This window comes from Tetrao urogallus (genome assembly GCF_951394365.1).
Source record: "Tetrao urogallus genome assembly, chromosome: 6".
NCBI classification, from domain to species: domain Eukaryota; kingdom Metazoa; phylum Chordata; class Aves; order Galliformes; family Phasianidae; genus Tetrao; species Tetrao urogallus.
Genome location: NC_136819.1, coordinates 26,513,717 through 26,528,820, shown reverse-complemented (window position 1 = coordinate 26,528,820; position 15,104 = coordinate 26,513,717). Strand labels below are relative to the sequence as shown.

General features: G+C 40.2%; 1 protein-coding gene across 1 annotated transcript in view; it reads left to right on the top strand.

The window, feature by feature from the left end:
- Nucleotides 1-14,557: 14,557 nt before the first annotated feature.
- PAPLN (papilin, proteoglycan like sulfated glycoprotein) overlaps nt 14,558-15,104 on the top strand; it is a gene marked incomplete at both ends in the record, with an annotated part of 44,703 nt that continues 44,156 nt past the window's right edge. The window contains 1 exon segment of the mRNA XM_079537785.1: nt 14,558-14,611. Coding sequence (XP_079393911.1) covers nt 14,558-14,611 — 54 coding nt within the window.

The window sequence follows — 15,104 nt, the reverse complement described above, 5'->3', positions numbered from 1 at the left end:
AGGTACCTGAACCATAATTTGATTCCTTTGCAATCTGATCTCCCCTTTCAGGTTTTGCCTGGCCAGCACCCACAATGAGGGATGAGGGAAGATGGTTCCTTCCTCTTTACTCTTCTTTTCACAGCACTGGCAGCAGACACTATGGGGAGGGAGCAGTGACCACTTCCCAACTATGGCACAAGCTAAGGAGCAAGGCAGGGAGTAAAATCCTCTCAGCTGGTGCTGAGTTGTCTCTTGCCCAAATCACCACTTGCAGACTCTGCCAGGTCCCTCAATCTCTTCTTCCGTGCCTGCTTCCCTGGCCTCCTCAGATCTGGCTGAGCACAGTCACTGGCAGTGTATTCTTTGGTTTGGTCTGTGGACTAGGATAGCCAAAAGAGTAACTGGAGATCAGTTTTTGAGAGGTGCTGTGGTATGCTTTTATCATGAAGGTGTGAGGCATACAGAGATCAGCACTGGCCTCCACAGAGATGATGCATGCTGAAGATTACAACTGGGTTTCATTTTCTTCTTCATGAATAGGGCTTCTCCAAGCTGTTTGTAAGGCACCATATCCATATACCCCTCTCCAGGGACTTTGCAGAGTCTGAGCAAGGAGGCTGGCTAGTGATCTCATTAGAAGATTCATGAGGTGGAATGGAGGATGTCTTCCCAGCAGAACTCTGTAGAGTGGCTTTGGAACCTTTCCAATTTGATGCTCTGAATAAGGTATTTATTTTAAACCAGCTTTTATTTTAAATCATTCTTAACGTTTTTAAAACTAATAATTCCATTTTGTTTTTTTTTTTTTTACCTGAAGATTTCAACCTTCTCACCCAATTTGGAACTTTTTTACCCCCGAAAACTTAAGTAGTTTTTAGGCGTGAGACAACATTTTCTTCCTCCTCTTAGGGTGATAAAAAGGCTAGTAGAGTAAGGTTCCCTTCAGTTTATAAAAACAATCTGTCAATGTTACACTACCCAGCTGATTTCTCAGATGTGACAATTTGGGGATAACTCTGCTAACGGTATCAGTTTTTCTTTACTAAGCTATATGAAGCTAAATTAAACCTTAAATACTTTGATCTGAGTGGTGATTGAATTGAAGTACCACCTCTATATTCAGAAAATCTTTTCCATATACACAGGTAATATTGAGACATCCTATTTTAATTTTTGTCAAGCATTTTGGTCAGAAGTTTGTATGAGTATCATTTTAGTGCAGTATTTTAAATTTAAACTTGTAAATCATGTGATTTTACACCAAGCTAGACTCAACCTCTGCCAAGCAGTGGGAGATATGATAGTTGCTAAAGTTAATTTCGTGCATTAATATGAGCAGATTTTATCAATAGCCTGTAAGCTCCATTGTGTAAGATCATTGTTTTATCAGTCTCACGCAGTGGAGTATTTTGACATGCATACTGTTTTTCTTTTCTTGGAAACAAATTGAACAGCTTGATACGAATGTCTCTCATTGTCTCAGGAATGGTCAGTGCCTCCGGGTGCTACTTGGTCTTTATTATGTTGGTTTTTTTTCTTCAAATGGTTTTACTATAATTATAGAGATGAGAGCTCTTTATGCTTAATCTTGTAATGAGTTTGTTTGCGTAATGCATTTACCCAAATGGACTTCCTAGCTGGACAAGCACGGAGCTTATGCATACTGCACTGGCTGTGAGAGACATTGCTGGGGATAAGCCAGGGATAAATGAAAAGCTGCATGAGAAAACAGTACTGAGAGCTCTAACACTATCGCTAGAGCTAGATATGCTGAACGTATTAATACAAATGGTTAAAATACTGATCATTACTAGCTGGGGATGATAAGCTTAAAACAGCTGCTATGAGACAGAACATTGTTGTCTCCTGCTGCAGTTCTCTGATGAAACTAGAAGCAGATAGCATATGCCTGAGAAGATGAAGCATTGGTTTGTAGCTGTACTTCTTATTCCTTGGGGTTTATATTGGGTAGTTGTCTGTGTCAGCCCAAGCAGTAATTTAGAAGCCTTTATTGTTGGAGTTAGCAGTTTTTTAATTCCCATGTAAAAATCTAGGTTAGTGAATTGTCCTCCTTGTGTTGCTGAGAAAACCCTAGAGAGAGAGCGAGATAGGTAACTGGTTTATTCCACAAATGTTCCCAGAACCTCTCTGAAATAATCTGGAAACTGGAATGTCTGCAGTCTGCTTTCAAACTGATATTTAAAGGATATGTTTTTTGTGTCTCCTCCTGAGAGTCTCTCAGAGGTAGGCTCATGATAGAAAGCTGCATTTCTGGCTTGTGTGTGCCGCTGGGTGATAGGAATGATTGATTCTCATTGGCCCAGAGACTTGTGAGGAAGGCTCGTGTCTCACATGAACCATGTTCAGTTTGGCGACCTTCTACTCTCTCTCATGCTTCTAGTGCTAAAATCAGCATAGTTGGGTATGGTATTGCAGTCAGATGTGATAGCTCCCAGTCCTTGTGGGAAAGCACCAGAAGTTTCACTTCCACCAGTGCTTTCTACAATTTTCCTGCCATTCACAGTAGTAGGAACACTCCTACTGTGTTCCCAATAGTTGATCCCTTGTTTTGTTCTTGATTATCTCTGCCTTTCCAGCTTTTTTATACCTCAAATCCATGTGCATGTGGGAATGATGGGAATAGGGAAAAACATGCAAGGGAAGACAAATAGTTTTTAGGAATGTTGTTTCTAAGTTTAATAGACTATGCTACAGTGAGAATTTGAACAGCAAGTTTTCCTGATTTCACATAACTCTGAAATAATTAGACTGATACAGTTTGCCTGAGTGCATAGAAATCATTAATGTTTTGAGAGTGCTGAATACAGAGTCAGGCCCTTAATAGTTATAGAAGCATCCTTCCAGCTGAGATGTCTTCCTTAGAATATGAAGGGACCAGGGCATAACTGTCCTTGAAATATCTTGCCATTAGGTTTTAGATCCTTTTCGCTAAACCTGCTTCCTAGATTCTACTAATTTTTTGAAATCAACATCTTCTCTGGTCACTTGTCTCAGTTTCAAACTTGTTTTTAAACCCTAATACAAAGATGTCCAGATTGAAAAATTATTTTCCTTCTCCTGCTGGGTGGAGAGAGGGAGATGCTGAAGATACCTCATCCCTCTATGGTGCAATTTTTCTATGTAGTAGAGCCTAACAGTGATTAATATTCCCCTGCTATGTTATATCATAAATTCCCATCTGCCAGTCTGGTTATTTTCCCTCTGCCCCTAGCTCTGCTGTTTGCTATGTGTCATTTGTGTGCTGAATTCTTGTGGTTTGAATTGTTTTTCCCAGGTATGCTTCTCTGCATTCTTCCCAGATGAGTCCACTCTTGGTGATTACCTCTGCCTCCAGTTCATCTACAAGAATAGAGTCCAGCATTGACAAAAGGTAAAAATAATAATAATAATAATAATAAAAAATAAATAAAAAGAAGCCCTACAGCTTGCGTTAGATTTTCATAATTGTTTTTCTCTAGATTGATTTTTTGCATCATTCTGTAATTACAATTTAAACAAGGAGGTTTTCAGTTCCTACATTTTACTTCATCAAAGAAGATTTTGAATCAAAGTAACCCTAATAATTCCCATCTTTCTTTGTCAGAAACTTATGTCATGTTACTCTTTGTTTTCAAGTTATATTGCTATTTTAGTAGCATCTCTTACCCAGTTCTCCTGACAAGATTCTGTCTGTATCCAAGGCAACTTAAATAATTTTGAGAGCAATATAGTGAAAAGTGGCATATCAATTACTAATATCCAAGTGAGTTACCTCTGGCACTCCCTTTATGCATCATTGAAATTCTGCTTGATTTAAAATGCTTAGGTGCTTTGTGCACAGTTGTTTAGACAGGGAAGATTCCTCACTAATGAAGACCTGCTGTTTTGTAATGCTGCAACATGTTCCAGCCTATTCCAGTGCCATGTGCATCACGTGGGATCTGGGCTGACAGCCAGTGCAAATGTTTCTTCAAGGACGTTAGGACATATTCTAATTATGTTTAGATTCTCCCACTCTTTTCATCTGAAGGATGTCACTCTTTCTACTCATTTCAAAGTGCAGTGCAAAATGCTCCATCTGCCAGCAGGAGAGGGGCCCACTGGTGCACTTGTGTGAGAGGCAGTATGATGGCTGGCTTTGTGAGTGACTCTTTAACCTCCAGCTGTGAGAAGTCCTAGGCCTTTGAACACTGTCGGAGCTGGCCAGTGTCCAGCAGTGCTTTCATCCAGTGCTGAAGGAGATGTAAAATTCCCGGAAGAAAAAGCTTCATTTATTTGAGCCCAGAAAGGGGAGAAGGGGGGAATGAATTGTGAGATGAAGCATCTAGCGCTCATCATAGTTGAAAAAATGAAATCTTTTGGTTAAAGGTCAAAGACTGGAGGAAAAAGGTATTTCTAGGAGCTGTGCATATAAAATGTATTATCTCTCTATCCAGTATTGGATGTATGTGATGGGGATACAGAATTTTACCTAGTGATCTTTTTTAAGGGAACAGGCTGTAGAACAGTAGGCAGAAATGAAGGTCCTCACGCAATACTGTGCACTTAACTGTAACTCCTTTGAGGTGAGGGCAGATCCATGTCTATGCAAACAAGACTGCATTTCTGTGGGTACGTAGGCTCAGCTTGGAGTTCCTGATGTGGGGAGGAAGGAGAGAGATACTACCCTTGTTTGGCCTTATTTTGTGAGTTATCCAAAGGCAAGCCTCTTTTCTTGTGTTTGCTGTGGTCTATGCCCTCTGACCAGGCAATCAGTGTTTAATTGCATGAGCTTTTCTCTTGGAGAGCCACATACAATAACACCTTTTCAACTGTATTAACTTCTACAAGAAAATATTGTCACATCAGATCTCTGAATGCATAAAACAGCCTGCGTCAAACTTCAGAAAATCAGCCAGACTCTCTCAATCCTTTGTGACTGCTGTGATCATCCTGCTGCCTGGCGTGACCTGAGTAATCATGTATTGTCAGACTCATGCCTCAGTCCTGAGTCTCACAGGTTCACAGTAGTGTTCAACTACAGTTTGAGACCTCTGAGGGTAGTATTACGTTCAGGAAGAAATTTTTATGTGTTCAGGCAGCACCTGGCTATAATTTGGAAGCATCTTGGGAAGCCTTTTGGTGTAGGTCATGTGATATGTTACCTCTGAGCCAGTGTCACAGGTAAAGTTGAAGTGACTTTGAGAGGAGTGGAACCAAAGATTATAATCTCGAGCCTTTATGTCATTATCAGAACACAAACCACTTTCAAGTGATACATGGTCCAGCTTTTGATGATGATGATGGCAACTGTGGTAGCCACTGATTGTGCTACCACAGGTGAATAAAGTTTGTGAACTCCTTCAATAACAGATGGTGCACAGGCTGTTGTTGGGTTAGTTGCTGGATAGAGCTGCTTCTGGAGGAGAAAAAAAAAAAAAAAAAAGATAAAGGATGATTGTTTTGTACCTTTCATCTGACCCAAACATTAGTATTCGGAGAGAGGCAAAGAAACTGACACTAATTCTCTTCTTTGCCTACACTTGGCTTCTATTGCTGTAAGATTGCTTACCTCAATATATCTAAGATGAAAGACTGGCTCTACTCTTGGGACTAGATTTACTGGACAGGAGTAGGTGTCTGACTTGAAGACTTTTCTTTGTACTTTAATGGGCTTCCCAAGAGAATTCTTCAGATGAAAGTTGTTTTTCTATGGCAGACTGCATAGAGTCTCATTATTGCTCTGGCTTTTGCTGCACAGCGCATATGTTACTGTGGGGTTGTCAACCCTTCTTCAGTGCAATGAAAATAAGTAGATTAACCAAGCAAAGAAGATTAAAGACGCTTTCGGGAAGGAAAGAGAAGGGAGGAGGATGAGCAGAAGGGAGTATAAAAAGACCACAAGATTGTGAGAGGTAGGCTTCCTGGTGCATGTTACACAGGGTTGCTCTCTTTATCCCTTTTGGGTTTGGGTTAGGACGACTGAATAGAACCGATCCTGACACCATGTCAAAAGAGAAACTAGAGTCACTGGTCAAGAATATGGAGATCATGCTCTCTGAAGTAGAGCAGCTGAAGATCCACTGCACCAAGCAGACAGAGGAGGTAAACCAGGTGGTACAGGAGCTGCGCCGGGAGAACAAGGAGCTGACAGAGAAGTATGAGCACATCTGTCAGGACCTGAAGGAAGCCAAGGAGGCTATTGCCCAGTTGCAGGACACCAAGTTTGCGTTTGAGGCAAAGGAGCGACAAGCACAGAAGCTCAACCGGCAACTGTGAAGCAGTAGGAAAGAGAAGGAACCTGCTCTATGAATAGAGAAATCTTCAACTACTGCAACCAAAAATCCTTGGATCAGTATTTTAAAGCAACTCTTTCCCTTCCTCCTCAGACTAAACCTGTGTGCTGGAAAAAAAAAAAAATTCTTTGTGGAGGCAAGATCTCAGATGCAGCTGGAGTTCTGCCCCAGAAGGCTCTTTGGTTAACAACTAAATGCCTCGTTATACTGGGAGGGAAATCTTATTCCAGAATCCCTTGTCAGAAATCTGAGCCACAGGCATACAGCAACGGCTGCCAGGATCTGGGCACCTTCTCATGCCCTGTGGGGGTTGCACAAGGACAGAATCCAGGAAAAGAACTGTCTCTGCCTTGAGCCACTGGAGAGAGCTGTGCTGTGAGACTTCGTGGAGACAGAGGGGAAGGATCATCGTCTTGACAGCCCCTGTTGCTCTGTTTCATTGCTAGCTTTTTTCAGTGCGCAACCAGGCTGTGATGCTGTCTTTAGATGAGTGTCAGCTTCCTTGCTGCCTGTCACTGAAGGACGCCAATGAGAGCCAACGTTGTGCCTCAAGCTTCCAAGTACTTGCTATCAAGGGCATGTTGGTCCGGAGGATCTTTTAATGCTGTTGCAGTCGATCTTGTCTTCTTATAATTCCAAAGTGAAGTAAAGAACTAGAAAGGTTTCTGTCTCAATTTCCATTTCAATAGAGCTAAATCTTAATGACTCCATGTTCACCATGCTAGAGTTAAATCTCTGCTGAATATAACACATTTTAACCTAAGAGCATGTTTTGGCACTGAAATTACTTTTCTTAAGCAGAAATAATGTGTATAAGTGGACTGGAGGTTAGAAGAATAAATGTATGTGGGGCATGGGGGTGGGAATTGCTTGTCAGAAGTTTTGCTTTCAACTTTTCTTTCTTCTGTCTGTCCTCAATGGCATTTGCTGTAGTCGGTGCCAAGTCCAGCTAAGAGCAGGTGACTTCTGACCGCACAGTGAATAGCAGGAGATCTCCGAGGGGAGTCTGGAGAGATTACTGAGAGAAAAAGCTTGGATGTGTAAACAGAGAAGAGCTGGAATAGTTCCAGGAGAATCTTTCTTCGTATTGGCCGTGTTGTTGTCTTCCTTCTTCCCTTCAGAGCTTTGCTGTATTGTTATCATTGCCAGGCAAGCTCGCTCTTCTAACAAAGGCTGAAATTTGTGAGAAGCAGGGATGCTGTTATCTGTTTCTTAGGGACTCAGGGTCTGTGTTTTGTCAGGAACATAGGCATAGTGTGCTGGGGTGAGGGAGACTAACCATACTGGGAGCAAGTAGTCATCACCAAGGGAAAAGTGAAGCCTGTCTGCTTTGGTTTTTCCAGAGAACTTCAGGCAGGGGCAGAACAGTTTAGCAAGACTTTTTAGGACTCAGTCCAGCACTAGTGAAAATAATTGTCATTTCGTCACTGATTATAAAACACCAAGATCAGGCCTATAATTAGCTACTTATTGTTCTTTCTCTGCTCTGTCCTCTGCCACTTCAGTCTGGGCCTGATCCAAAGTCTTTGAAAATTAAAATCTTCAGATTAATTTGATGGAGCTGTGGTCCAGGCCTTCCAGCTAGAGGGCTGTTGTTTGTTTGGCAGTCAAAGTACTGGGGCATCAATGGGAACAGCTTTATGAATCACTGTGAATCACTGTAAATAGGAGCTGTGACAACATGTTTTATTACATTTGTGTGCTCTAAACTTTTATTTTTGCTTTTTTGGGTGGAGCAGATTGGAATATCTAGAAAACATTGGGGAGATTGGAGTCTGTCCTTTTTGTTTTCAAATCTAATCTGAATATAAATTACCAGCCTTGACTTTTTGCTACTTGCTTACCAGTAACAGCTTGGGAAGCAAAAAAATAATTAATCACTGTATTTGTTTGTATAAGAACTAAAACTGTTTTCTCTGGGAATTAATTTTCTAGCCCAAATCTGCTTACCACCTGTGCTTTCTTCTACTTTTTATATATAATTAAAATGTAAAATCAACAATAAAAAGAAAACAAACAGCCAAGGGATCGTCTGTTCTGGATAAGGAATTGCCTCATTAATGCATGTATATGTTATTTCTGAGTGTGTGCGCATGCTTGCTAAAAATAATTATTCTACTGTAAATCCTCTGCAGCAAGGAGTGGACTAATGGAGATCCTCCAGATCTCTCTGTGTTCTGAGGTTAATCTTTCTAAATGAGATTCTCTGTGTGGCTGCCAAATTCACCCTACGTAATATTTAAATCCATGATGCAGAAAAAGAAAATGGGTTTGAAGGAGCCTTATCTTAAGTTTCTTAATAATTAGTATTCTAAGTGTCTAATTTTAAGGAGGGCTGTGATTCTATGCAAATATTCTAGGATTTGAGATAAGACTTTGGAAAAACTGGATGCATTATCCAGTGCTAGAAAAAATTAATATAGCTTCCTCTACCTTTCCAATAGATGCAGTTATGTTTAGTTTACACTGGTTTAGTTTACACTGGTTAAACTGGGAATAGTTGGGCTGTTTTGAAATCAACTTAAGTCCTACTATAGGCCAGCTCTCTGTTTTCATATGCAAATATCTGTGTATCCAAGTAAGGTCTTAGCAATGGATCAGTGCCTTTGCTTGGATCCTGGGATGCAGTATTTTGGAGTGTCTTTCAGAACAATGTTTTTCTGGAATTAGTCACAGCACTTGGAAGTTGTTAGTGCTTTTTGAACATCAGCACTATCACTGCATGCTATTATTCTTTAAATGGCCTAAGGATGAGGAGCTGAAGTATATGGGGGGGGGGGGGGGGGGGGGGGGGAGGGAAGGGGGGAAGGGGGAGGGCATCATCAGTTTTTTCAGAACATTGGCATGGTTAGAAGACATGAATAGAAGTTTTGCCTGATTTGGATGACAATCAAGGTAAATACAAAGTGACAGTCTTACCATTTCCTTTATCTTGGAAAGGGATGAAGAGAGGTATCTAATTCTTTGAATACAAAAAGCCAAGTTATTTGAAGTCTGTCTTGGAGAGCACAGCACAGTAATTGGCTTAGTTGCCAAGAAGAGTCTAAGAGAAAGAGACCCAATTAGACCATGTGTCTGTGAGTTGGTCTGTTCTTGGAACAGATTATAGCAAAATATTGATGACTTTTCACTGTTCTGGGCTGTGTTAAATGGAAGTGCCCAAGAAGGGAGGCTCAATAGGAATGAAGCTTATACTTTAATTACAGAAAGCCTCTTCTTCTGACACTGAGCATGAGTGTACTTGGGTGAGTGGGAAGGAATTAAATGGTGCCCATGAGCACACAGGCTGATGGATAGGAATCCCTGGCTGTTAGCTCACTGAACAAGAAACCATGTTGCTGAATTGAAAGCAATAGCTAGATGTATGCTGGGATTTTTAAGTATAAAGTATAAACAAAGAGGAGCACAAACTCACTGGGGAGTACTTGCTTACTGAACCTTAGAATAAGCAAAAGTGGACTGTTTCTGTCCACTGCAGCCAGGAAAACAGAAGGAAAACCTAGGAGTCACCTACAAGACCCCAAAACTTCACAAATCACAGCTGTAGCACTCCATGAAAGAAGTGAAAGAATCCTATGCGATACTTATTTCCTTACATATCAGTGCTTCATGAAATTCTACCTTTGGAAAGATCTCCAGATTTCAGAAATACAGTATCTCTTGAAGACCTTGTTAAGGTCAGCAGCTGCAGTTTAATTCTCTAGATTAAAAATCACAGGGAAATTTGAAGACAGTATAGAAGGTGACTCTCAGAAGTTTAGGTCTGTTTGTCTCCAGTTGCCTGTTTGCAGTTCTCAAAGCGCTGGATTAGGGCATTCAGAGTTGGGAACCAATATCCCTATGAACACTGGAGCCTATTCTCCATATGTCTGATTACAATTTACTCTCATGTACTCTACTGGAACCCAACACACTGGCAAACTACAAAAAAAAATGATCTCTACTCGTAACAGTGCCTATACAGAATATGTACTGGATCAACTGTTCTACAAAGTCTTGAAAGAGTTCCTGGATGGAGAAGGGAGAGAGGAGTGTGTGAGTTATTACAAGAGCACAGCAGACTTTTATGCAGTTATATTGTAAAGAGCTTGCAACAAGCTTTCCAGCATAGGAAATCAAACCTCTTTTCCTGAGGGGTTAAGAAAGGTTTTAATTCTATATACTGATAGGCTGTAATTCAGAGGGTTAAATGGCATGCCTAACCTGTGATATTGAGTAGGAGTCTGAGAAGAACTGAGTTATCAGTACTTTATTCAAATTTGAAGAAAAGTTCAGATTTAATCAAATTTTATTATTCTGCCTTATCTTTAAAAAGAAAAAAAAATAGTATGTAAAAAAATGTGCAGTTTTCAGACTGCTGCACATCTGATAGAAGGAATGATGGGCTGTGGTGTCCCTGATAGCAGTGGACTTAGTTTGACATCCCAGAGGCCCTTATTTCTTTCCTATGTCATTCAGTCATCAGCATGCTTACCTGGAGTGTCTGATTGCAGTTCAGTGTTAACATGCGCTCAGAAGGATTTGAAGATGTGTCTGAACAATATGCCCTCAAGTACTAGGCTAAAGTATAGAAATGGCTGTCGATTTCCATTACATAGGCTACTTCAGTTATCTAAGAAATTGGACATTAATGTAACTGGAAAAATATTTTTCCTAGCAAATCATGAGATACTTGAGAATGGAAACTAAATCTCGTGACTTGAGCCCAACTTGGTTTCTAGTTGAAGAAATTATGCTGCTTTCAAATGAAATAAAAAAAAAAAAAAAATCCAACAGCTGATACTATGGAAGTTTTGGACATCGTTAACTAGTTAGACTGGAGCAGATCTGTAAAGTATGCAAATCTTTAGATATTTGAAAACATCCTCTGGCAGTAAGGAATCCTGTTGGCTTGTTTCTGTGAAAGGTACTTCCTGGAGCATAACAAAAGAGAAAGCTGAAGTCTCGCTGCAGACCTCTGTCCATATAACTGTTGAAATCCCAGCATCGCAGCTCCTTTAGAGAATGCCTGCTTCTTAGCCAAAGCACTTAACTGATAACTTTAAAAGTGATATCTTGTTCAGCAGTATGCATTTAATATGTGTTCACCTCAGTTGTTGATCTCATATGCGACATCTAGATGCCATTGCCTCCAGGCCAGTCACTGGATAGAGCTGATGGCAAGAGTGAAATGCCTCAGGTTCTGAATATATTCACTCCATAGTGAATTGTAGTTGTCTTATTAAGAGACAAGAATAGTCTTGAATAAGTGGATTATCATACTTTCACTAAATGGTGGGTGATGAAAATAATTGCAGCATAAGGATAATGTTATTTCTTACAGAGAAAAGGCACAAACACAAAACATTCTTTAGAACTGCAGGGCAAAGATTTGTTTACTCCATACTGGATTGTCCTTTTTCTGGCAAGGACTGGCCTTCATTTTGAATCCCACGCTAATAGCTGCTGATTTTTGTCGTGTCCCTACTGGAACTAGGCTTAATTTCTTTTGTTAATAAAGGAGTTTCATCTATGTTTCATGCTGCTTAGTTGTGATAAAGTCTGGTCACTTCTTGCTTTATTTTAACATATTAGCAGGTTATCTATTAAGGCTTTATGGGGTTAAAATAAATCTAGATGTGTTTACACAGCATCTGCTTTAATGCAGTAGGCACAGCTGTTTTTGGATGTATTCTGGCTAGATTCCAACACGAGCAGTCACATTTTCCCTGTTTCTGATCTCCTTTGTAGCTTAAGTTGTCAGCCAAGAACATGAGAATTGCAAGTAGGCTGCTATACCTGTTTATTACCAAAAAATCATCTATTAAGGGTCCTATTGCTGTGAGAAGAAATTTTAAAAATCAGGTTTTTATTAATTCATCTGGAATTGTGTTTCATTCTATTAGCTTTTGAATGTTTAGGATTCAGTTTCAATTCTTTCAAGTGATAGAAGCTAAAAGCTTTAAAGTGATCTGCAAGAGTGGTTTATTTGTGTAAGACAAAGCATTCAGGCTTTTATTTGTGGAGGATCAAACATCATAAAGCTTAGGATATAATCGTGACAGCTGGCAGGATGGCAATAGCCAGTGGCCAGTTGAGAGTAGGACGTAGGTAGAGAAAAAGGGCAGGCTGAGGTAACATCTTTCTGAAAGAAAGAGGCCTGCAGGTTGGCCCCAGAAAAATGTGATTCTAAAGGGGAACAACAATTATCTCTGTATTTTTAATTAGACATTAACAGTATTCCATTATTGCTTCTTCTGACAAGGGGAACATAGATAGTCATGCATCAGCAGTCGGGTGCATTGTATCTTTAAAACTTTGAGGTGCTCCTGCTTGTTGGAGGTGAAGACATTTTGTGTTGGTTTTCCTGTTAGTTTATCCTGTAGACTTTGTTTCTTATGTCAGAACTAGCTTGGACAGCAAAGTACAGGATTGTTTTTGCATGTGGAAAAGTTGTGACTTTTATTTGAACTGTCCCACATGGGATAACTGTAGAATTTGAGTACTGTGTACCTTTTGTAGCTAGTTGCCAGGCAGGGATTGACCAACAGGGATTAAAGCAGCTGTAGCCTTTGAATAAAATTGCTTGCAGTAGTATTTGCGGTTCTGTGTCACCTGGAGCATTTCTGACATTGTTGGAAGCTTCTGTTTGGAGCTATGTGCTATCTAGGCTTGTCAACGATTGTCAAGGTTATTGTCTCTTTTTCTCAGGTAATACAGTAATGTGGCCAACAAGAGTCCAGCAATGCCAGCTCTGGATATTTCATTGCATATCTTGATGTCTTCTTTGCAGATCCAGTACATGGAGTTACCTGAAGGCAGGAGGTTCAGCTTTCCTTTTGAAAGTAGGGTTCTGTTCCTCACAGTTTCAAATGAACTGCTGATGAAAGAGGACTCTCAAAACGGAAGGCAAATAAAAAGAAGAACCCAAACTTAAGTTTTAAAGCTGTTGTCATAATCTTGGAGATGTCTTTCATACTATTTTTTAAGTAGGGTGAAAATGCTGACAGCTGTTTATAGTTGCTGATCCAGAATCTATTTTTATAGATCAGTGATCTTTGTATTTCAATATTTTATGCTTCACAGGGGATAGAATCAATAGAGGGAAAAAGAATCTGTTTTCTAGATAAAACAACATCATCATTTAAGTTGTTATGCAATGACTTCTCCAGTATCCACATGATTAACAACACAAGTTTTCCTTGTAATGCATCCAACTATATTTGTGTTCCTTCAACAGCTTTTCTATTGCAAAACTGTTCCTTCCTGGAATTTTAAGAAGGTATCTAAATTGCATGACATTTGTTCAAGGCAAAAATAGAGAAACCTGAGCTGCCATTGTATTTGGTTAAATTCATATCTTATTCATATAAATTCGTATCCTAAGTAATAGCATTCTCAAATCTCAGGGATCTGATTAACTCTGCTTATAGCCAGAACTAGCTGATAATTGTATCTAAGTTCAAACTTTCTTTGGTCAAAAAAATATTTCTGAACTGTTTCAAACTTCAGTTCTAAAGGAAATAATTTTGGTTTAGAGTTAGGAACTTACTAAAAGGAATACCTAAGTGATCTGTCTCACTTTTGATATGCTGCCTACAGCTAAAATACAACTACTTATAAGGGCTCCACCCCTGCAGTAACTTAAGGCACAATTTAGAACCAATGTGTGCTCGCACACAGACTACAGGAGCTAGAAACGATTCCAAGTTATGCATGTGCACATGCATGCTTAGAACTCTGGCTTTCCTAAGCAAAAGAAAACTCTTGCGAAGAAACTTGGAGGCTGAGGGGGTTAAATGAAACCCAACTCCTTTTCCTGTGTTGTAAGGCTTAGTAACCAAACAGAAGCTGGAGAGAAGAGCGGGTTAGGAGCCACTGTTTGAACCTGAATGATAGTAAAGTGATTTTTGCTGCTTGTCTGCAGAGTGGCATCAGTGCCTCCAGCTTTTACACTCACCTTTCACAGGTACACACAGAAGGTAAGAGTTGTTTTTGTGTCCTGGGCTGTCTCCTTATGCTTCCGTCTGGACATCTATTTTCTTTCAATGCTGGGTTTGGGGTTTTTTTTGTTTGTTTGCATTAAGTTACCTTTGATTTTCCACTCTTGTTTTTCTTTAGTTCAAAGAACACAGGAGAGAAGAATTACCACATTGCATGCACTGCAAAATTGGATTTCCTGGTAGGGAGGGAAGAAAACGTTTAATGTGGTTGGTGAACATTAATCCCTTTCCCTCACAGTTAATTACACTATAACTTAATGTAATCAAAACTGTTCCTGACACTGTGAGTGAGGAGAAACAAAAGGGTGGAAGGGTCAAATGCACGTGCATCACCAGGAAAAAAACACAGAAACCAAGACACACATAGCAGGGGTACTGACTGGAGAAACATGTTTTTTTCTGGTAGAAATTAAAAAACCCTGCCCAGGTGTTAGGACTCTTAAATTTGCTAACCACAATCCCTGGAGTGCTCAGCTGCTTCTATTAATGTTCTAGCAGGGGAGGGAGAATCTCCTGATCAGTCTGCATTGCTTTCAGCTGTGTGAGGCAGGATCCATTTTGGAGTCTGATTCCAACTTGAACAGTGGTGCTTGAATCAGCAGACGTGCTTGTGAAAGGGTGGTTTGCAGGATGAGATCTCAACCTAGAGGAGGTCTGACGTGCGAGGGAGGCCAAGACGCTTCTAAGGGAACTGTGCTGGTGAGGAGATGGTAATGGAATGGCGGCAACGTGGTAGGGCAGTCTGATGTCTAGGTGTTCCTTGTGGATGGTTGGATGGAGGAATGTTTGCTTAATAACTAAGTTTCAAAGCTGTGATAAAGTTAACGATCTTGAATGGAGTTCCTGTTGTTAGAAATAACTAAGC